Source organism: Lipotes vexillifer, unplaced genomic scaffold (assembly GCF_000442215.2).
Source record: "Lipotes vexillifer unplaced genomic scaffold, Lipotes_vexillifer_v1.1 scaffold15, whole genome shotgun sequence".
NCBI classification, from domain to species: Eukaryota; Metazoa; Chordata; class Mammalia; order Artiodactyla; family Lipotidae; genus Lipotes; species Lipotes vexillifer.
In genome coordinates this window covers 2073148-2096697 of record NW_006784589.1, presented here as the reverse complement: position 1 = coordinate 2096697, position 23550 = coordinate 2073148, and the positions used below count along the sequence as shown (strand labels likewise).

The window sequence follows — 23550 nt, the reverse complement described above, 5'->3', positions numbered from 1 at the left end:
ACTCAGCCACGCTCCTGGCCTAAGAACTGACACAGACACCAAGGTTGGCCTCTGGGGCTTTGGCGCCCGCCTCCAGACCGACCGGATCCCTATACCTGCGACGCGCTCGACCACCTTGGACGGAGCCGTCCCAGCCTCTAACTCGGACACCAGCACCCCCCGGGCATCTATACAAGGATCTGTCCCGCCCTCAGTATCCCCCCGATTGCCCCGACGTGGGTCCGCCCCACCCTCAGTACCCGACTCCACCCGGGTATCAATACCAGGAACTTCTACAACCAAGAACTCCCTCCAAGGGTCGGTACAAGAATCCATCTCGCCCTCGATGCCCAGCTTCCTCAAAATATGGGTACCAGCACCTCCACAACCCAGTAACACTCCCCAAGTGTCACTACTTGGGTTCACCCCGCCCTCAGTATCCGGCTTCCCCTGGGATTCGGTACGAGGACCTCCTATACCCAGTAGCTCCCCCCAGCTGTCAGTACAAGAGTCCAGCCAGGTCTCCATGCCCGACTACCCCCGGCTATCTGCACCAAGATCTGCCCCGCTCTTGGACTCTTCCCGAGAATGGGTACAAGGGTCTGCCCCGACCTCGGTTCTCAGCCCCGCCCCGAGAGGTCAGTACGAGGATCTATCCCACTTTCGGACTCCTCCCGAGTGTCGACACAAGAGTCCCCCCAGCTCTCAGAGCTAGGTTACCCCCGAACGAAGGTGGAAGAATCGGCTCCGCCCCTGGGGTCCCCGGGAGTACCAGTACCAGGGTCCGCTCCGCCCTCAGCACCGGGCTCCGCCCGGGTATCGGTGGAGGAATCGGCTCCGCCCTCGGGCTCCCCCCGAGAGTCGGTAGAAAAGTCCGCTCCGCCCTTGGCCGGCCCCACTCCTCTACCCACGACCCGGGAGAGCCTCGACCAGAGCATGGAGAGTCAGGAAAAGGCGAATAGAGCGGGACGCATGTTCGACGTAGTCGTGATAGGAGGCGGCATCTCAGGTCAGTGTGGACCGTAGCGCTAGCCTGAGCGACCCTGGCCGGCCTGGGGTGAGGGACTTGCAGCCGCAAGGTGGCGTTTGGTGGGGGTCTCCCTTGTGCATGCGAGAGTGCAACAGTGGCCAGGCCCCGGATCCTGCGAGGAGGTGGTGGGGTTGAGCCGGGTTTGCTGGTGGTGTGAACTGGGGGAGGCAGGCACAATAATTTTACTACTACTATGAAATACTAACATTTAATTAGCTCTTGCCGTGCAGTTATATTTAGCAGTTTACGTGGATTTTCTCAATCCTCAGCTGTCCTGTAAGGTGGGTACTTTATTCGTCCCTATTTTATAAAACCTAGAAACGGAGGTAACTCTGCAGATGTCAAATCACCTAACCGGGGAAGTGGCGATAATTTTCCCCCATTTAAGACCCTCACTCCTAATTCCTGAGGCAGCTGCTTTGCCTTACTGATTTCACGCCCTTTGCCCTAAACAGAACATCAGTATACTGATTTTGGTAGTATTGAGTGTTATTTCAGTCCTGCTCTTCTCAAAGCGCTTTTCCTTAGAAAATTTGGTAACTGGAGAGAAAGGAGGAAGAATCTTTTAGGAAAAGGTTTTTAAAAAAAAAAAAAGAAAAGAAAAGGTGGGGGCGGGGGGGAGAGAGGTGGGCTCTTAGTTTTAACCTACTCCAGCCGTTTCTTTTTTAGAACTTGCAGAAAGTGTAGGGCATTGATTATCCAAAGGGAATCTCTCTGTGAAGCAGGGGCTGAGGGCAGATAAGGGAATGTCCTGTTTGTGTCTTTCCCCACTGCCTGAATCTTGTCCTGTGATGAGCCAGCTGGCAAGCCTGGGTTCCTCTGGTCCTGGCTTGGGTTTGTAGCTGACCAGCTGAGTGATGCATAAGGCTTTCCCATATCTTCCTGGAAACCTCATCATGATTGATATATTAAATTTGTCACTTATGTTGTCATAATTGGTAAAATGTCTGAAATTTAGGAATTGTGTTTCAGCTCTAGCTAGAGTCCCACACTAGTCTGTCCACAACCTGGGAGAATGTTAATCATTTCTGAAATATACCTGCAGGATCTAATTTAGAAAGAGGGAAAAATAAGGTGGGAGGGAGTAAGTAGAGTGCCCCAAAGTAGCCATTTTTATGTATAATCCTTTTGAGGAGACACTTTTGGGTGAAGATAGCTTTTGACTTGGCCTGTTTCGGATAACAGTCTTAATCACCAGAGAAGAGATTGGCATGAGCTGTTGCTTTGACAACTCCAGCCAGTGCCAATAAAAACATGCATGTATGTTGAAGCATCAGGAAAGCGGATCCTGGTGGAGAGTATGAAAAAGAAGTACTTCTCTTGTTTCCCTTCATTCATTTATTAGCTTATTTATTCATTCAACAAACACTTGTTGACTGCCTGCATTGAAGTGGACTGGTGTTTCTAAAAGCCTAGTTCTTGTATGCGAGCCTCCTAGAAGCAATGTGATTGTTCATCACTGGAAAATAAATATGATGATAATGTGTTATGTAAATTGATTAGGAGTTCTGTCTCTATTCCCATCTCTATACCATTCATATTTCACAATTCAGGGTTCTTTCTGGGATTTTATTCTTGTCTTTTTCTTGTTCTGTGTTCCAGTATTCCTTAAGGAGCATTTTGTCTGTTACTTTTTCTTTGCCTGATGACTGGCTCTCTCTCCCTTTCCACACTTTACTCCAAGAAGTTGGTCGTGAGCAGAATTGGATTTACCATGTAGCTGATCATGCTAATGCTCTATGGCCTTACAACTGCAGGTCCCTTCTGGTTCTCATTCTAAATAAATAACCAGTTTCATGCTGAATCTTGTATTTGTCTTTTTGCATTCTTTTCTTTTTTTTCTTGAAGAGGGCACCCAAATTATATAAGCTTCAGCCTCCTCAAAACCTGGATCTATCCACGGTCACTATTAATTATTAATTTGTTCATTTCCACTTGGGGGAAGAAGAGAGCATTTCTTGCACAGTAGTTCACGCTCCTATTCCAGAACCCAACTTCCACTTCATCAGTGACAGTGGAACAGGCACTGGGATTCCTTTAATATCATCTCTTATCAGTCAGATTTGATTTTAACACCCAAACTGACCAGAAACATTGCTTCCTGGCTGTGGTGTCTTGCAAGATGGTTCACAACTAAAATGAAAGTAGATGCAAGTCTGGCTTAGGATAAACCCTGCACACAGACTGGGTGTTTCACGAGCAGGTGAGAGGCATTACTTCCCAAGGGTTCTCGAGCTCAGAAACACCTCATCTTTGTGTGTGCTTAGCAGTATCCCATGAATTACTTAATAGTCCCCATACCAGTTTTAAATGCTTTTGGATATTTCTTCTGTCAGAACTGGCACATTTTAATGTTACCCACATACTTATAATATATGGCCAATACTTTGCATATGCAGTGTTATTCCTATTATATAACAAAACAGCTCCCAGAGCGTACAAATCCTCAATTCCTCAAAAGCAGTCCATATGAACAGAATTATCTTTCATTTCTTTATAACTATCTCTGCACCAAGAATAGCAGCATCTTAATATATCTCCCTTTTGTCATTAAAACTCATGGAACAGCATGTCTTACAGCCACAAAATCCCTTTTTCCTCCCACTCACCAATTAAGTAATTTTATGTACTCTATTAGTAATTGAGAAGGGAAGCCCCCACCCCGCACTCATTTGTAAGTAGTATAATGGTAACTTCAACATGCTCTGGCCCTTATCCGTCATCTATCACCAAGTCCTTTTCGAAACTTCTTTCATGCCTTCTGTGACACTATTGGATCCTGAATTTTTATCCCACACTGTTTGCTCCTTTTCTCTTCCTTTCATTGTGCCCATATTCTTGCGACCTTCTACTTTTGAAACGGCCTCGAGGTTCAGCTATTCATCACTTTGGGGCTCTTTTGCACTCCCTCTCTTTTTCATTCTAGGGCCTCACCTTTCCCTTTATCTATAGGAAGCTCTTAAGTCTCTAGTTTGAATCCTTTACTTTCTCCCAACTCCTGTCCCATAGCTTATCTGCTCTTGGGTATTTCACACTTGATTGTCTTATTCTTACTTCATATTCAACATGTTCAAAAGCCTCCTTGCCCTGCAACCTAGCTTCTCTTCCTCACTTCCTTGACTCTGTTCTTGGTACCACCATCCTTTCCATCGTTTTGGACACATCCTTCTGTTTTATCTTCTACACCCAGTCAACAGGTCCTTCTAACTCCTCCTTTGGGCTGTTTCCTCTCTTGTGTCTCCCCCATTCCCCGGACAGAACCTTAACCCCTTCAACTCACCAGGTTATGACCATCTTCCCAGTGGCCACACTTTGGGCTCTCCCTTCATGTCCATCCCAGACTTGATTTTTTTTTAAACACTTCTTTCATCACCTTGTTCTGCTCAGGATGTTCAATAGTATATTGCCAGCCTTTCAAGCTCCACCCACCCCTCCACATATCTAGTCCCACCTTGTTGGACCAGTAGCATTTCCCACCATCCCTAACATAGCTTTAGTCACACTGCTCTCTTGTCTCCAGTGCTACACCATGTTTATTTTGTCCCTCCATTCCTTTCCTGTTTTTGTTTGTTTCCTAACACGGAAGTGCTTCTCTCTGAACATTTACATCCTATCCATTCGTCAATACCCAATTAACGCTCTTTTCCTTGATCTTTCTGGTTCTCTTGACTTTTCTCTCCTCTTGTGGAGCTTGTAATCTATATCTGACCATTTGAACTTATTTTATGCTCTCTTTCTTGATGTTATTTTAAATATAGCAGTTGAGTCACTGACTTTACATGCTACTTCTTACTCATAAGCTGACACAGATACAAGTGACAGAAACCCAGTGGTATAAGATTTTAAAATCTGCTTCTAACCGAGAATTTCTGAATGAGCTCTCTTTAGGGAGAGAGAATAAAAGGAAAAGAGGGGGAAAAACGCCCACCCCCGGGGCACAGTGCATACTTCAGAGTCTTTGGGCCAAAGGAGTTTTTAAAAGACAGTGTAGTCCAATCACGTAAGATTTTAATCCTCTCGACAGCATCTCCTTAGTAATTATCTGGCTGTAGCTTTGAACACATCTAGGGAAAGGGAATTCTGTACCCCTCAAAGCAGCTCATTATGGGTAGGGGTGGCCCTGGGGCCTGGACTCGTTCAAGCATTTTGGGAGCCTCTACCGTATGCCAGGCAGTAGCTAGATCACAGGGCAAGAGGTATATAATGAGGAGTAAGAAGTGTCCTTGCCCACAAGGTGCCCCATCTTCTTGTAAGAAATAATCAAGTGAGAAAATAATTGACATGCATAGAATGAGAGAAATATTAATATTATGAATCTGAAGAAAATGCCAGGACCTTGAGAGATAAGTATGATTTTAACAGGTAGAGATAAGAGGATGGAAAAAAGACACACCAAACAAGAGAGTATGGATGAGCACAGATATGGAGTCAGGAGGCCCTAAGCCATACATGAGTAGTGTTTAACTTAAACCCATGACAAGAGTTCTACTGGAGGAAAACAGTTGCCTACTGTGCCTCTAGTGATGTGATCCTGGTAGTTGCTGAGATTACCCCAGTGTGCCACATCTGCCCCACAGTTAGCCAGGGCACAGTGAAAATGCTTTCATCATAACACCGGATAGTCCAGGGGGATTAGAATTTTTCCATGTTCTTTTGAAATTAAATTCCAAGTGTCTTGGAGAGAGAGCTTTTCCCAAATAGTGACTAAGCAATAGAACCTCCCTATATCTGTATCCATGAGCTGAGCTCCACTAAAAGAACTGAGAGCGTAGCTGCCCGGAACACTGTGCTGTGTAAGAGCAGCTGGGATGGAATCTTTCTCATCATCGGAGACAGAAAAGCCATTTCGCAAGAAGATTGACTAATGTTCTGAATCCTGCCAGCGAGTCCACAACATACCCCAGTTTCCCTTTTTGCTGAAATACATCACCCTGAAGAATCATTTCTGCTAGGATTTAGGCATTTTAACTCAGAACTTGGCAACACATACTGTACAGTTTTGTAGTGATTAAGGAAAGCTTACATTAAAAAATATGCCACTTAGTTTCAGTGCCTTGGTTATTTAGGTACTCTGAGGTTCACTGCCAGCTAAGCATGAATTTTCTGCCTTTCAGAACACTTCTTGGCCCTAATTTTGTTTTCTCAAAAATAAGCGAGGGGGGCTTCCCTGGTGGCGCAGTGGTTGAGTGTCTGCCTGCCGATGCAGGGGACACGGGTTCGTGCCCCGGTCGGGGAGGATCCCACATGCCGCGGAGCCTGCGCGTCCGGAGCCTGTGTTCCGCAACGGGAGAGGCCACAGCAGTGATAGGCCCACATACCGCAAAAAAAAACTAAAAGAAAAATAAGCGAGGATTCTTTTACTTTATTAACTTTTAATGTTGAAGAAAGAATACAAGATTTACATTTATTTGGGTTCTGATTCTTTGATATCTTCATAGTTGAATGAGCTTTGGGGTTTATCTGACATTTAATGGGCAGTTTTAGCATTTGGCCAGTACTAATTGATATGAATCTATACATAATACTCAGCTAATGTGAAAAATATATTTAACAGTAGATCTAGGGACTTCTCTGGCAGTCCAGTGGTTAAGACTCCATGCTTCCACTGCAGGGGGCATGGGTTCTATCCCTGGTCAGGAAACTAAGATTCCGCAGGCCACGTGGTGCAGCCAAAAAAGGTAAAACAAAACCCAATAGAGCTAAGTATAGTATAATTGTATAAATATAGTATAACTATAGTATAATTGGATCATAGAGACCAATAATTAAGGAAATGTGGGAGTCTGTTATTGGCAAATATTGGGTCATATGATTTTTGTACAGGTGTGACATACACATATTTTACATATGATAAATCTTGCCAGTATTTGGATGCAGGTATACCCAGAAAGACTGAGGTAATATTGTAGTTTCATGTCGCATACAGGGGTTTGCAAGAGTGCAGACACCCAATGAGCACTGGTTTGAAGACTACATTTGCATGTATGAGACAGATTTCATAATGACAGTTACTTTTCATTTTAAATTTGAGTGATTAGAACTGCACAAAATGAATCAAAAGAAGTCAGTTACTTTCTTAAATGTTGTAAGTGTTTGAGACAAGTTGATTGTTAGGACTGCTTTCTCCTTTTATTTGAAAAATGTTTTACAGCTTTACCAGCAATTTGTGTTCTCCTTTGGATAATCTGTTCTTTATTATGTTGTCATCTAGTCTTATGAATCAAGGCAGCTTCGAATCTTTGAACCACAGTTCTGTCAGCTGTAAAATTAGAGGTTGGATTAAGTTATGTATGATATATCTTCCAGTATCTTTTTCAGTATAGTTGGCTTCCTAAAGGTCTATGTCTTCAGCTTTCTCTTTTGGACCCTCTCCCCAACACTTTTTCCTTCCATGTTGCATTCTGGAAATGTTTTCATCATCCATCATACTGACATCCTACACTAACTTAAATCAGGATCCGGGTCTGCCTTACAGGTGCTCATTCACACCTTTTCCATGGCTCCTCTGAGCCTTAGTTTAAAAGCCCTTTTCTAGTTGTTGCCAGGCCAAAGGAAAGAAATCCCACTTTATAGCAATATTCAGTTGATTTATTAGGTAAGACTGTCAGTAAGAACATAAAAACCAGGTGATAAGCTTTGAGAGTTAAGTTAATTACATATTCACCATGTTCAAGGGTCACAGAATTGCAGCCTATAATAGCTCAAAGGGACCAAAACGGAGGCTCAGGAGAGTCAAATGAATTACCAAATGCCACAGTATTCTTAGTGGCATAACTTGACCTTGGAATATACCCCACCTCACTTAAGCTTGCTTTATAGGCTCATTCACAGAACTGCAGTAAACTTTTATTATTGTTTTACTTTGAGGCTTGATGCTCTAAGAACTAGTGGCTGTTGTTTCACAGTAATCCATATTTTAGACTATATTACATAGCATGTTACTGCTTCATGAACATTTTTTTTTTTTTGGCCGCCCGGCTTGCAGAACCTTAGTTCCCCGACTAGGGATCAAACCTGTGACCCTGCAGTGGAAGCACAGAGTCCTAACCACTGGACAACCAGGAAATTCCCCTGCTTCATGAACATTTAAATTTAAAAATATTAGGCACCCTATTAGGATGGATGACTTTTATATGAAGAATTTATTTCCTTTTTGAAAAGTCCATTCCTGGTGGTTTCAGGACAATGTATAGCAATTATTTGAATAGTTTAGATCAGTGGTTCTTAACCTTTTGGAGCAAATGTCCCTTTGAATATCTGATGAAAACTATTGGACCTTTTCACCAAAAATAAAAGCATATTTTTATGCATAGACTCTTTTTTCCCTGCACCAGGCCAACATCTGATATTCTGGAAACCTCTTCATTGTCACTGTCCCTATAATATAAAGATATGGGGCTGATACTGAGACTCACAGAGTGGTGAAAAATAAGAAAAATAAGAATTCAAAGGATTTATTAGGTCATTAGACAGTTACCAGTAATGAATATGTAAATAGACAATAATAAAAACAGTCAAGACATCTAGGCTGAAAAATAAGGCACCTGCATTTCCTACCTTAAGACCATGATAAATATAACAGTGAACCTGCCATGTTTTGAAAAGAAAGAATTTGGGGAGACAATATTGGTGAAGAAAATGGAAGGCTGTGGTGGTCAATGTGAGTTTTAAATAGTTTTCTAAGACTGGTGTTTACAGATTTTACGTATTGAATTGAAGCCATCGATATTAAATACACATTTCAATTTAATATGCATTTGTAATTACTTTATAAAGGACGTTGGTCATTGAAGGCATCTGACAAAATTCAGACCCAAATGGAGGAGTTAAGTTCTCTTAATTTATGTTAGTCTATTTGTCTCTCCAGTGACGGTGTGAGGCATGGGACCCCTCTATGTAGCAGGGGTTACAACCATGAACCTGAAGTGCCCTTGGTGTTTGAGGTTGGTTCAGGGCTTCAGTGGTGGCACAAAAAGGGAGAAGGAAATGACAGACAGGAAAGGGTTTCATGGGGAAAATAATGCTTGACAGAAGTGCTGTGGATTTTGGATAAATTCTGAAATGTAACAAGGATGACCTTTCAGGCGACTTTTTTTTTTTTCAGATTAAATGAGTTAGCTGTGAGCTGTGGCTTAAGTGAAAGACCTTTTTCTTGCATGTCTGCATGTATTCTTCATTCGTTCATTTATTTATTCATTCAATAAATATTGATCGAGCACTCACTATGTGATTTGAGCAAAATTTATGGGTTTTGCTTTTTTCCTTCTTTGGGAACATTGCTTCTAAAACTTTAGTATAAACTGTTGTTTGACTGTACATTTTATTTTCCTTGGAGTATTCAGTCCAAGAGTCCAAATGTGCAGTTATGTAAGAATTCTGTTGGTCAGAGATCACTTCACTGAATAATAGAAAATTAACTTAAATTGTTTAATATGTGATGTACACTGTACACATTCATAGGTGGTGATGAACGTCAAAGTTGAAGAAAAATACCAATTTAAGAAATAAACAGGAAGAACTAGGAGAGCCAGCAGAACATAAGCCATAGCTACACTAAAGCTTTGCTTCAACACTTAGCTTGTGCTCTAGGCGTTGTTCACTTGGGACTCTGCCCAGGTGAGTTTATTACTGTAAATATTTGACAGTATTTTAAGAGCCGAAACCAGCTTTCCCAAAGTGTATTTTTTGAGATGTAATTTTTTTTAAGGCAAAAGGTGGAGAAATGCTAAGTTAAATGAATCTCTTCACTGCAGGACTTATCAGAGCCTTTAATATACCAGTGTGCACCATACACTTCCCAGAAGGAGAAACAGCATATGTCCCAACTTCCATGAACGTTGATACTTTTCCCCAGAGCATCTTGAGGACTAGTGTTCCATAAAACATTTTGGAAATTGCTTCCTAACCACAGTGCATCCTAGTGTGCAGCATCTGAGGATAGCAGTGTAGAGTGCCCTTGGTGTATTTTCAGTTTCAGTGAAAGAATGGGGCAAATAATGAATTAAGGAGTAATTGCATTCCCTAAGTCGTGTGAGATCCATTTATCTAAAGTGAAGATGAATGCTGAACAATAATCAAATAAATTAGGACTGTCTAGACAATGAGTCTGTTGAATTCAGGGCAAATTGAAGTTAATTGTTAGCTTTTATCTATTTATCATTTGAGACAGTTCTGTCTTTTTAGCTTATCAAAGGGATCAGAAGATTTGGCATTTTCAGGTAATTATTTCTCTGAAAGGAAGCACAAAATACAGATGGATATAGATATAGGTATGTAGATAGATAATAAGAATGGCTGTATTGTATGTATGTATGTATCGGGGACAAGTTTGTGTGCACATTGATATTCTCCATTCTCTTTTGCTAAAAAAGCGTAATACTGGTTCAAAGACCAGAAAATGTACTAGTAGTATTAAGAATCTGCGAATTTACTTGGGCATAAAGGTTTAAATGACCAGACACCCTGTCCTTGTCAGTTTTCCTTAGTTGCTTGAGATAAATATAATCTAAGTAGCATTAGAAACTTCCCCATTGCCCTCATCCAGGTGAACATGGTTTTCTTTTCTTGGTATGTGGTTCCTCTGTTCATTGCAATGAGTGTTTGAGCACCTGCAACACGGTAGGCTCTATTCTAGGGATGCAAAGGTGTCTAACACATATAACACACTAGTTAAGAGGCAGATCTCTGGGCAAGAGGTCATGTTGCCTTGGACAAGGGCAAAAGGCCACAATGGTTTGGACAAGAGTGGCTAAGATTGCAGTGGTTGGAAGCAGCAGATGTATATAGAGTGCCAGGTGGTGATGTGTGCTAAGAAGAAAAATACAGCAGCTTGTGACAGATGATTATATCACTTGTCCGTGTTGAAAGCGGGGTCACTGGACATTTTTCATGAGGAATATGCTACATTTCAAGGTTTGTTCTAATCATTTGTTGTAGAAGGAAAATCAATAATTGAACTGGAAAGGGTAGCACGAGTCAAATGGACAAATTTCTCTTTTTTCATAATGTGAATGTACTTGAAGAAGTAAGGTAAAGGAAAGAGCCCTTGGTGAGGTAGAGAAGGCAGGGGTACAGATTTATAGCCCAGGAAGCAAAGGACCATTTCCTCAAAGACTTTGTTGCTGATATCAATTCCTTCTCCAGGTGTGCTGTGTGGCTTAAATCATTTCCTATCCCATTTCTGTGGGGATGTAACCATCTCAGGACGTTGGAAGCACTGCAGAATCTGTGGAAACAGTTTCCATGGGCAGTGGCTTTAAGAAGCTGGAGCTTGGTTTGAGGTTGCCATGGCAACAGCACTGCTGGCTGGATACATCATCTCACCCAGGCTCTCCTGATCTAATAACCAGGATTAACAATTGCCTGAACTCTCATATGAGGTGTGCTTTTAGCAGACTTGGTTGTTGTTTTTTTTTTAAGCCTCTCTAATAAATCCATTGACCTATTTTATGTTGGTTTCTCTAAAACCCAAATGGTTGAAGAGAGAGAAACCAGAAGAGGAATTATATTGTTGGGGTTTTTAAAATAAATTTATTTATTTTATTTATTTATTTTTGGCTGAATTGGGTCTTCGTTGCTGGGTGCGGGCTTTCTCTAGTTGCAGAGAGCGGGGGCTGCTCTTCGTTGCGGTGCACAGGCTTCTCATTGTGGTGGCTTCTCTTGTTGCGGAGCACAGGCTCTAGGTGCGGGTTTCAGTAGTTGTGGCTCACGGTATCTAGAGCGCAGGCTTAGTAGTTGTGGCGCACGGCACTAGTTGCTCCGCGGCACGTGGGATCTTCCCAGACCAGGGCTCGAACCCGTGTCCCCTGCACTGGCAAGCGGATTCTTAACCACTGCACCACCAGGGAAGCCCATATTGTTTTGTTCTGTTTTGTTTTTTTGCGGTACGCGGGCCTCTCACTGTTGCGGCCTCTCCCGTTGCGGAGCACAGGCTCCGGACGCGCAGGCTCAGCGGCCATGGCTCACGGGCCCAGCCGCTCCGCGGCACGTGGGATCCTCCCGGACCGGGGCACGAACCCGTGTCCCCTGCATCGGCAGGCGGACTCTCAACCACTGCGCCACCAGGGAAGCCCATGTTTTAAACTCATTATCCCTATGTAAAATACTTAATTGCAAAGTGATCAAAGTTTCTCTTGTGCCATAATCTGCTTTTTTCCCTTTTTCAGGTTTTTGCATTTTGAAAGTGATCAGATCCTTATGTACATAATAGGGCTTTAACAAACTCTGTGCGTTTAGCTTCTCCAGGCTCTCTACTGTCACAGAAAACCACAGGACATTTGGGAGTTCGGGGCTCTTTTCCTCCTAATGGGCTCAGTTTGCCATGATTTGGGAGAGGAAGAGCTCTTGGTGCAGGGGCAGGGATATTTTGCCAGTGCCCGCTTAGACCTCTTCCTTCAAACACACCCATGGGAGATTCACAGGCTAGACACTAGGACACTTGAGAGTCTAGGACACCGATGAATCTCATACACTTGCCGATCTAATAGACTCTCTCCCAGACTTGAGACTTGACCTGAGGCCAGGAGTCTATAGGTCTGACAGTGTGTGTTGGAGCCAGCTTCTACTGTCATGAAACGACTGATCCTGATTGGCCACTTCTCCTCCCAGTTTCACGGTCAATGATATCACATTGGTAGTAATCACACTGGTGATTTTGAATCAGCCATGTGGAGAGTGTATATACACCATGGAAATCCAAATGCTGCAAATCAGGAGTCCCCTCCATCCCTTGAGGCCAGGGATGGTTGTTAACCATTTACCAGCATGCCCCTGTGCTAAACCCTTTCCCTGTCTTGGAGGTGGGGAGGGGTGCCAAGAGAGGTGGGTGGGAAGCAGGCTTCTTCTATTGTCCTAGATTCTATGTGGCCATTAAATGATAGAAAATGAATGACGGGAAGAGCTATAATGCACAATGCTCTCAGCTTTGGCTAATCTATATTTCTTTGGAACAAGATGAAATAGGTTTAATATGAGATTTTCTCTTTTCATAACAAATATTTGATTTGAAAATAAAAAAATATTTGATTATAAAATCTGTTTTTTAGTAGCTACATTGTATTTGGTGACTTACCTTCAGACTTAAAAACCTTTTCTTAAACAAAACAAAACAAAACAAAACCTTTTCTTTTCTAACAATTTTATCCCATTTACCAAAAAAAAAAGACAGGCTTTTATTTATTTATTTTGAAATTTATGTCAAAAGTCCTTAAACTAATCTGTGGAGTTGACATACGATTTTTTTTCTATAAGTGATTACTGAATTTTGTAGTGAGGGGAGGGTAGGATGCATAGTGATACACAGAATAATAACAACAAAGAATTAAGGAATATAATTCAAGATGCCTGATTCGAGATGTAAGCAGACATTATCTTAGGTTTTTTTTTTTTCCATTCGAATCAACACACAGCCACAGTCAATATATTAGAAAAAGCCTTTCTGGACTGCAAGTGTTTGCCTGTGCTTTATTTATGACTCACTGAGTTATCTATTCAAAATTAGTTATTAGTTATTATTCAAAAATAACTTTTTCTAATGGCATCTTGATTGTATTTCCATATTCTGTATTTTCTAGCTTTAAATTACCATGGAGGTTCCTTATCAGTCTTCTTCACAATAAACATGCAAACTGAAACATTACCCCCTCCCCAATTTATTTAGCATCTTAAAAAAATATTTTTCTAAATGACTTAAATCTTCCCCCTTCAAATTCCAAGACCTTTTGGAAACCATTTTTCTGGAATCCCTTTTAAATGTTTTAAACATGTTCCTTATTTCTCAAACTAAGAGCTTAAACTTTCCTTGCCAGGATAGGGCCAATCATTTTCCCATAATGCAGAGCAACCATTTTTTTTTCAGCTTTTTGTTTGTTTGTTTGTTATTTTGGGATTTTTTTAAACATCTTTATTGGGGTATAATTGCTTTACATGGTGTGTTAGTTTCTGCTGTATAACAAAGTGAATCAGTTATATATATACATATGTCTCTGTATCTCTTCCATCTTGCGTCTCCCTCCCTCCCACCCTCCCTATCCCACCCCTCTAGGGGGTCACAAAGCACAGAGCTGATCTCCCTGTGCTATGCGGCTGCTTCCCACTAGCTATCCATTTTACATTTGGTAGTGTATATATGTCCATGCCACTCTCTCACTTCGTCCCAGCTTACCCTTCCCCCTCCCCATGTCCTCAAGTCCATTCTCTAAAACGTCTGTGTTTTTACTCCTGTCCTGCCCCTAGGTTCTTCAGAACCATTTTTTTTTTTTTTTAGAATCCATATATATATGTTAGCATACAGTATTTGTTTTCCTCTTTCTGACTTACTTCACTCTGTATGACAGACTCTAGGTCCATCCACCTTTTTAATTTTGTTTATATCCTTAAATGCCAAAGTGCGAAACGACCTTTGTCACTGGTGTGCTCATTTGTCCTGGCTCAGCTAGCCCTGCTTCCCTCCCCTCCTGTAGCCTCTGGGGTAGTGCTTATTTACTATTGGCCCTGAACCCCACTCACCAAACTTGTTGAGAATTACACACTAGATTCAGTTTTATTAAGGCTTCAGCCTTATAACTGAGGGTGTAAGAAGTAAAAATTTTCACTTTTCAGGAGACTTTGTTGTGGGCATATCAAGCACTTGGTATCCTTATCTGGAATATGGGGTAATGAAATCTATTCTGAAGAATGGTTGTGAGAGGCAACAGGAAAGGCACCTGAAATTGATCTGTAGGATGTAAAGTGCTAAACCAACTGCCAGGCTACCTCTGGGGGCTGGACAACTGCAGGTCCCCCACTGCTGCTGGAATTCAGAGCCACCTCTGCTTCTCTTTAGAAGAGAAGCTACTAGAGTAATTCTAGCAAACCCAAGGGTGTTTTTATCTATGTAATTGGTTTATGGTTAGATTGACTAAGGAGAACTGGGAAGAAATTCAACTTTTTGCATCTTGAGTTTCTCTGCTTTTAAATACAGAGTGGTGCTTTGAGCCTAAAAATTATTCAAATCTTTTGACCTAGTAATCTCTGTTCTAAGACTTAATCCTACAGAAATAGTCAGACATAACAACAAAGATTTATGCATAAACATGTTTTTCATTACACCTTCGTCCTTTTTTTTTATGATGGTCAGCAGAAGAAGCCTTTGGCTGTGTCCCAGAAAGCACATTGCACCAAGGTTTGCAGACATTAGTTTGCATTTATTTAAACTGTCACGGGATGCCTTTCTTTGTGAGCAGATTCCAAATATTCGTTGCACACCTAAATCTTGGGTGGATGTCAGCAATGTAAGGGTACACTGTACTTGAAGGAGTCAAAAATGCATACAAACATTAGCAGACAGCAGTGCTGGATATTATGGTTTAGCCTCCCTGCATTTTAGATCTTACAGACCCAAACTCATCCTTGACTCTGGCTATGTAAATTTCATACCATTCTGTGTATGAACAAAATACTGTTGTCAGTCTGGCTTCTCTGAGAGCAGACATCAAGACATAACTAGCTGTGTAAGAGGTTTATTGTAGGAAAAGCTGGTGAAGGATAAAGGAGAAAGAGAGCAGGAGGGGGCAAGTTGTTTTAAAAAACAAACAGAAAAACCCAGGATACTCCTGTATAAATCCTATAATCTAGATTTTGTTGATTGCATCCCAGTGGTATTTAACATGTTTTTCTGGCCCCTAAGTATCAGATCTAGAGGCTGGATCACATTAGAATTTAGATTGTTTGCTCCTTCCCTTTCTCCCCACCCTCCCTCCCTCCCTTCCTTCCTTCCTTCCTTCCTTCTTTCTAACTACTGCATACATAGTGGTATGCGCTTCCATTAAGAGACAAGTAACATCTGGTTATCTCTTTTTTTGTGTCATGTTAGCAGCTGTTGACAATCATTGCACCAGATCTATTAATTCATTAGGGGTTGCAAAATGCTGATGTTCTAATTATTCCTGTCTTCACTTATTAGCTAGCATACTTTTATACAGCAAAACCTCCCTTTGTTAGCTATTTGGTTGCCTTGAGGTTTGGTGCGAATAAGGAGGGTAGAATGAATGCCAAATTCTTTTTTGTTTGGGGTTTTTTTTTTTTTGTTCTTTTGCGGTACGCGGGCCTCTCACTGTTGTGGCCTCTCCCGTTGCGGAGCACAGGCTCCGAACGCACAGGCTCAGCGGCCATGGCTCACGGGCCCAGCCGCTCCGCGGCATGCGGGATCTTCCCGGACCGGGGCACGAACCCGTGTCCCCTGCATCGGCAGGCGGACTCTCAACCACTGCTCCACCAGGGAAAACCCTTTTTTGTTTTTTTAAATGATAAGTTTGTTCCTTAGCATACTCCAAAGGTGACCAATGAGAGGTTTTGTTTGTTTGTTTAGTATTATTATGAGTGGATTTAAGCCATTGCCTTTGTTATTATTTATTTATTTATTTTTGGCTGTGTTTGCTCTTCCTTGCTGCGCGTGGGCTTTCTCTAGTTGCAGCCAGTGGGGGCTACTCTTTGTTGCGGTGCGCGGGATTCTCATTGTGGTGGCTTCTCTTGTTGTGGAGCACAGACTCTAGGCACACAGGCTTCAGTAGCTGTGGCATGCGGCCTCTGTAGTTGTGGCTCACAGGCTCTAGAGTGCAGGCTCAGTAGTTGTGGCACACAGGCTTAGTTGCTCCGCGACATGTGGGATCTTCCCGGACCAGGGCTCAAACCCAAGTTCCCTGCATTGGTAGGTGGATTCTTAACCACTGTGCCACCAGGGAAGTCCCTGTTATTTTTACTTGATACTCAAATTGTTCCATCTCTAGCCAGTGGGAGTTCACCTAGGTGCGTTTCTGAGCCTTTTTGTCACACTCCTCGTGGTCTCTGCTAGCCTCCTTGCTTTCTGGTGACTTGAGGTTCCAGACCCATCTTGTACATTTCCTGCCCTAAATTTGCACTTAATTTCATTGTTCTTTCATCTAAATTTCCTGATCTCCAGGCCCCAAACCCTGGATCTCAGTGACAGCAGCCTGATTACTCATTTGCTTTATTCTGCATTACATACATAATGGCCTCAAGATAATAGTTCTAATCCTAGCACCCACAAAATAATTACTGAACAAAATGTTTGCAGCTCTTTTTTGTCTTTGGGATATATACCATTAGAACTGTCAAGTTACTGAGTTTTAAAATCACTAAGAATAGTTCCTCTCCTCAACCACTGGTATACATATTTAGGTATCATTTGTATCATTTTACTAAACTTATCCCTGGTGTCATTCTTATTTCTTTTTCACCCTAATATTCTAACATTTTTTTTTCTCCTTGAAGTATGTTTATCTGTGTAGTCTGCTTCGTATTTTTTGTAACAGGAGGATAAAGATAACTAGGTATAAGATAGCATTTGAAGTGCAAAAATGTATTGATAGATTTAAAAATGTGTATACAGACATTTATTTCCTTACTCTGTGAGCTGAGAAGTCCCAGAAGCAATGATAGCCCAGTAGTGATGGGCACACCTAGAGCCCAGATCTTGATTTCTAATACTGTTCTCCAATAAAAGGAACCAAGGCTCACTGAAGAAATAGCTGATTGTAGGGCTGGGCAGAGAAAGACAAGATGAGCCTGGAACATCTCTTAATGCCAGAAAGTAAGGAAGTGCTCAAACACACGCATACACACAAAATGATGCAGGCACGTCAGAGGGACACAAGAGCCTCCCAGTGACCAAAGCTGAAACAATTTGAGCAACAAAATAAATAACATAGTATTGGACTATAACCCAAAATATAAAACAACTATGTATGACTCCATAGGGATATAAGTCAGTGGTTAAGTAAATAAATAAATGGGAGAGAAGAGGCAAATCTCCTGTGCAGATGAATTTCAAATCATTTATGTCAATACTCCACCCTCAAGGAAGTAGGACATACCTCCCTACTTCTTAAGTGCAGGCTGTACATAGACTTCCTTCCAAAGAGTATAGCATGGAAGGGGAAAAAAAGAATAACTTTACAGTGGAGAAACCTGGCAAACATTACCTCAGCCAGGTGAACAAGATTAACATCAGTGATAAGTCACGTTGATAGCAGGCACACTTGATATAATGTTAATCCACAACATTTTCCTCTACTTTTCTGGTATTACTATACTTTTGTTTGTTTGTTTTTTGCCTTTTTGTGGCTGTACTGTGTGGCTTGCGGGATCTTAGTTCCCTGACCAGGGATTGAACCAGGGCCACGGCAGTGAAAGAACCAAGTCCTAACCACTGGACTGCCAGGGGATTCCCTTACTATACTGGGTTTAAAAATCTATCTTTTATGAAGGTTTTTGTTTATGAGTGAAAGCCTGTACTCAGCTTTGAGCCAATAAATAAAGTATGAAACATGGTTCCTGCCTTTGGTAACTTTTAATCTAGCGGGGAAAACATGATATAGCAGGCATGTAATCCAGGTTTAAATGATAGGAGGTCATTATAGGGGGGGGTTAAATTGAGAAAAGCACAGAGATACTGGGGGCTGGTGTAAGCCAGGGGGAATTTCCAGGAAAACATACTTCTGTTTATACAATCAGGATTTCTAGAAGAGTGGCGTGATAAGGGTTGATTTAGGGGTTCAACAAATTCCCTTACATATGATTATCACCAAAACCCCCAAAATATATTTTTTAAATTATTACATTTTTTTCAACCAACCTTATGATAGATAATAAAATTAACTTATGATAGATAATGTAATATATGCTAGATTATAAAATTGGTGGCTCAGTTCATCACAGTGTACTCAGAATTTATTAGATAGCACAGTCAATGAATTGTGTCTGATACCTGCATTTATATTATATGTAGACCTGTTTAAATGTTGAATGTTTCACATGTAGGTGTTAATATGTTCCTCGACTTTGTTTTCCTTTTTTGTCCTTTTAGGATTATCTGCCGCCAAACTCTTAGCAGAACATGAAGTTAATGTTTTGGTTTTAGAAGCCCGGGACAGAGTTGGAGGAAGAACATACACAGTGAGGGTAAATGATTTTAATGCTTAACGTATAAAATCTCACACAAACTGGAGATGGGGGTCACTGGAAGTCACAGAGCTGGAGGAAATCTCAAGGGTTTATGCAGTTAAGCCGTTGGTCCTCCATAACCCTAAACTACTGCATTAGATAAGTATCTGTTCTTTTCAACAAGCACCCACCAAAGAGTGACAGCTTCTGACCTTCAGTAGCTTACATTCTAGTGAAGAAAACAAACGTGAACAAATAACTTCAATACAGCGTCATCATTTCCATACTAGAGACCTAAATAGAGTATATAGCATCTCAGGTGAGGTTACGGTTTGGCTGGACTTGAAGTGACTGTACGTTCACCACACACACACACACACACACACACACATACAGACATACACACACAGTATAGGTTCCTTATTTATTTATCCAAGAATACACAACTTAAAAGAAGTGTAACCACAGTAAGCAGAGGCAAATGTAGCATATTTCTGTGTTGCTTTTTCCTTAGTCCTTGTTCCCTAAGAGGTGTGCTGCTCCGGTGGGGTCAGCTAGACATAAGGAAGCCCAGTTCTTGCTACATCACTGCCTTTTTATACTTGGGCTTACATCACCATTTTGGAAAAATGCATGCTAACTGGTGTTTACTACTATTTGAAGAAATGGTTGCAGGATGTTGAAATCTGGAACTGATGAAAGTACACAGGGAAGGAGGTAAGGTAGAAAGGAAGTACAGACAAAGATGGAAGTTTGGGGAATGTGCAGATTTAAAGGGGGTGCAGAGGCAGAGGAGCCAGAGAGAGGCAGTGGAGGCTGGGGAGGAAGACCAGATTAGGGCAGTGCCATGAAAATCAGCAGAGGAAAGAGAAGGGATGATACATCGAATCAGATGCCAGGGGCATTTGACACAGGATGAAGGCTGAGTAGAGGCCCTTGTGTTTGGCATTTTGAAGGTCACTAATGAGCCCCCTTGCTAGAGCACAGAAACAGAGCGCTAAAGGCTGGGGACTGGCAGTAAGGACAAAACCAGACTGTTGAAGTGACTGGAAGGAGAGGAAGCCTCTATCTAATTAGGAGATGTGTCAGATTTATAACAGAATGGCTCATGCAGTGATAATAACAATGGGTTAAGCAATACAAACATGCAGTTATTTTACGTAAGAAGAAGTCTGGTGGTAGGTAGTCCAAGCTGGGGCTGGGGTTCAGCTTTGTCATCGAATCTTTAGGCCCTTTCTGTCTTTCTGCTCAGCCATGCTTTTCCTGTTGGCTTATTGCCTAATGGTAACCAGATGGCTGCAGCATCTGTCAGCATCAAGTCCTCATTCAAGGCAGGAAAGAGCGTGAAGAGGCGGCCCCAGTCTTATCTGCAACAAAGCCTTTCCTTTACCAGAAGACCCCAGCAGACATTTGCTTTAGTCGCATTGGCTAGGTTCGGGGCACACAGCTACGCTGAGCTGCTAGGGAGCCTGGGAAAGCAAGTCTTTAACACTTCCAGGCTGCATACTAGAAGCAGGCATGGGAAAGGGAGAATATAAATGGATATGAAATAGCCAACCAACATCTGAGATAGGATATTGTACCAGCCGTTTCAGTCACACCAAGCCAAGCTCCCCTTCTGTCATTCACTTTCTGCCTTTTTAGATGTACAGGGATGTATCATAAGCCTATTTTTACCTTGCTCAGCTCTAAGAGTACCCTACAGCCTTGCTACTCAAAGTAACCTGTGGGCCAGCAGCCTCGGAATCACCCTGCAACTTGATAGAAATGCAGAATCTCAGGTCCTGTCCCAGACCTGCTGAATCTGACTCTGCATTTTGATAAGATCTGTAGGGGATGCTACAGAAGTGCTGCTCTTTGGTGTATGCTCGCTTGCTTTAAATGAATGTGAATCCAGATTAATGCATTTGGAGAATTTGAGTACCTCCTCAGATGTAGTCCTCTGAGAGGCTATTGGTCTGGGAGTAAGGAGACTGGGATTCTGGCCCCTGTACTGGCCCGACACACTGTCATACCTTGGGTAAGTACTATTAGCACTTTACATGTCACTTTTCTCAACTGGGCAGTGAGATATAATCTAAATGTACTTGAAGCTCCCTCCAACTTCAAGTTCTAATTGAAGGCAATGTGTTGTAGTGCAAAAGAAAGATTGCATATTCTGCCTGTACCAGCTTGTTAGATATGATTCTCCTGTCATTTTCTGAAAAACATTCCTTTATTTTGGAGATAGGTATTAAGTTGTCCCTTTGCCCTACTTTTCTTATCTCTAAAACCTTTTGGTTATTAAATAGGAGCATCCGTCGTGTTACGGATTTTTCAGTTAAGAACAAGTTTCTTTGTACAAGGGAAATGAGAATTCCAAGATGCTTATCCCCATCTATGTTATTGTCCCAGGCTGCTTTTTCATGCTACATCATTTATATATGTCAGCACCATACAGGAACTATTGCGTATTAGGCATCATATTAAAATTCCCTTTAGGTATGTGAGAGAGGAACTCTGAAATGCTTAGAAAGTAGGACTTGACATCTATAAGATTTCAAATAAATAGAAGGGAAAAAGGGGGGGGCTTTACAAAGCAGGGACAGAAATGGTATTTAATCAGAAACTGAATTTAATATTCTTACAGTTGCTTCTACTAGAATAATCAATTAGGATTTGGGGAGGAGATGCCATAAAAATTACTCTGGATCTTTAAGTATCGAAATGTCAAATTTGATATTGTCACTTGGCAACTGTTCAGATAGATCTTCTATTTGTTCAGAACTTCCCAATTTTTCCTAGTGTGATTCCCCCATAATTCTTCAGGACCAAATTAATTAAGTTGAAATGCCTACAAGGCTACCACAGGGTTGGTGTATTTGTTTCCTAATATAGTTGCGTGTTTGTGACCTCTTCAAAGGCTGAATAATGAGATCAAATGCAAGATCCTAAAGACTGAGGGGCAACATAGCAGAATATGGTATTACAGTTCCAGTATCTTCATGCTGAATCTGGGGCACCTCCTTTCAAATGTTTTGACTTTGTAAAGAAGCATTTCTGTAAAACGCCTCATGCTTTTTGCTGCTTCACTTAGGATTATTTACTTTAAATAGTGTCTGTGTTCTAAAGACATCTTTTTTGGAAACTCCCAAGAATTCTATTACTGTTTCTGTTAAATTTTATTGGAATACTGACTTCAGTTTTGTGCTTCCTGTCTTAAAAAGGATGTTGGAGACTAGAGAAGGTTTGGAGCACAACACCAATAGTTAGTAAAAGGGAAAGTTGGGATTATATGACGGACAGATGAAAGAAGTCAAAGGAACAGATCACTTCTGGTATTATGGCAGAGTGGAAGCCTGATTGACTCTCCCTCTTAAAATAAAATGCTGAATAAAATATACTGTGCTGCCCTGAAGTTAGAAGTTTGCAGATGTCCTGGATGTTGAACAGATATCTCAAACTTCACACATCCAAGTTGAATTTCTTTTCTTCTTCATCAAGAACACTATTCTAGGGACTTCCCTGGTGGTCCAGTGGTTAAGACTCTACACTTCCACTGCAGGGGGCACAGGTTCGATCCCTGGTCGGGGAACTAAGATCCCGCATGCCGTGTGGCATGGCCTAAATAAATAAATAAAATTAAAATTAAAAGCTTATCCCCAGCACAAGAAACCATGAACAAAATGAAAGGCAGCCAACCAGTATGGTAGATAATATTTGGAAACCATCTATCTGATAAGGGGTTAATAACAAATTATAAGGAACTCATACAACTCAATAGAAAAATAAAACAAAAGAAACAGGGGCTCCCCTGGTGGCGCAGTGGTTAAGAATCTGTCTGCCAATGCAGGGAACATGGGTTTGAGCCCTGGCCCAGGAAGATCCCACATGCCGCGCAGAGCAACTATGCCTGTGTGCCACAACTACTGAGCCTGCGCTCTAGAGCCCACGAGCCACAACTACTGAGCCTGCGTGCCTAGAGCCTGTGTTCTGCAACAAGAGAAGCCACCACAGTGAGAAGCCCACGCACCACAACAAAGAGTAGCCCCCTCCCACCGCAACTAGAGAAAGCCCGCGGGCAGCAAAGAAGACCCAACACAGCCAAAAATAAACAAATAAATAAATAACTTTATATTTAAAAAAAGAAACAAACAAATCCAATAAACTGATTAAAAAAAAAAAAAAAAAAAGAACACTATTCCAGCAGCCTTCCCGGTAAAGGAGGATGGCAACTCCCAAAAAACCTCGGAGTCATGTTCAACACTGTGAGACCCCACATTCATTCTGTCAGGAAATTCTTTTGGCTCTGCGTTCAAAATATACCCAGAATTCAACCCTTCCCTCCACTTCCATGGCGCCCAGCTGTGGGAGCCACCATGATCTCTAGGGCAGATTATTGCAATAGCCTCTTAAATAATTTCCCTGCTTTTTACCCTTGCCCCTTATAATCTAGCCTTAGTGCGTCAGCCAGAATGAGCCTTTCAAACCGAAGTCAGATCTTGGCACTTCTGTGCTCAAAACCTTTCAAAAGCTGCCCTTCTCACTCAGAGTAAAAGCCAGTGTCCTTTCAGTGTCTTGTGATGCGTACCATGATCTGCCCCCTTCCCCCCCACCCCCGC

General features: G+C 41.9%; 1 protein-coding gene and 1 non-coding gene across 2 annotated transcripts in view; both read left to right on the top strand.

Moving 5' to 3' along the window:
- The first annotated feature begins 747 nt into the window (after nucleotides 1-747).
- The window catches only part of MAOA (monoamine oxidase A), a 71896-nt gene continuing 49093 nt past the window's right edge, over nucleotides 748-23550 (top strand). The window contains exons 1-2 of the mRNA XM_007456970.1: nucleotides 748-988; nucleotides 18873-18967. Coding sequence (XP_007457032.1) covers nucleotides 916-988; nucleotides 18873-18967 — 168 coding nt within the window. The 5' untranslated portion in view covers nucleotides 748-915. The remainder of the gene's footprint in view (nucleotides 989-18872; nucleotides 18968-23550) is intronic.
- TRNAG-UCC (transfer RNA glycine (anticodon UCC)) lies at nucleotides 22451-22523 on the top strand. Its single transcript has one exon. It is a non-coding gene; the product is annotated as a tRNA-Gly (tRNA).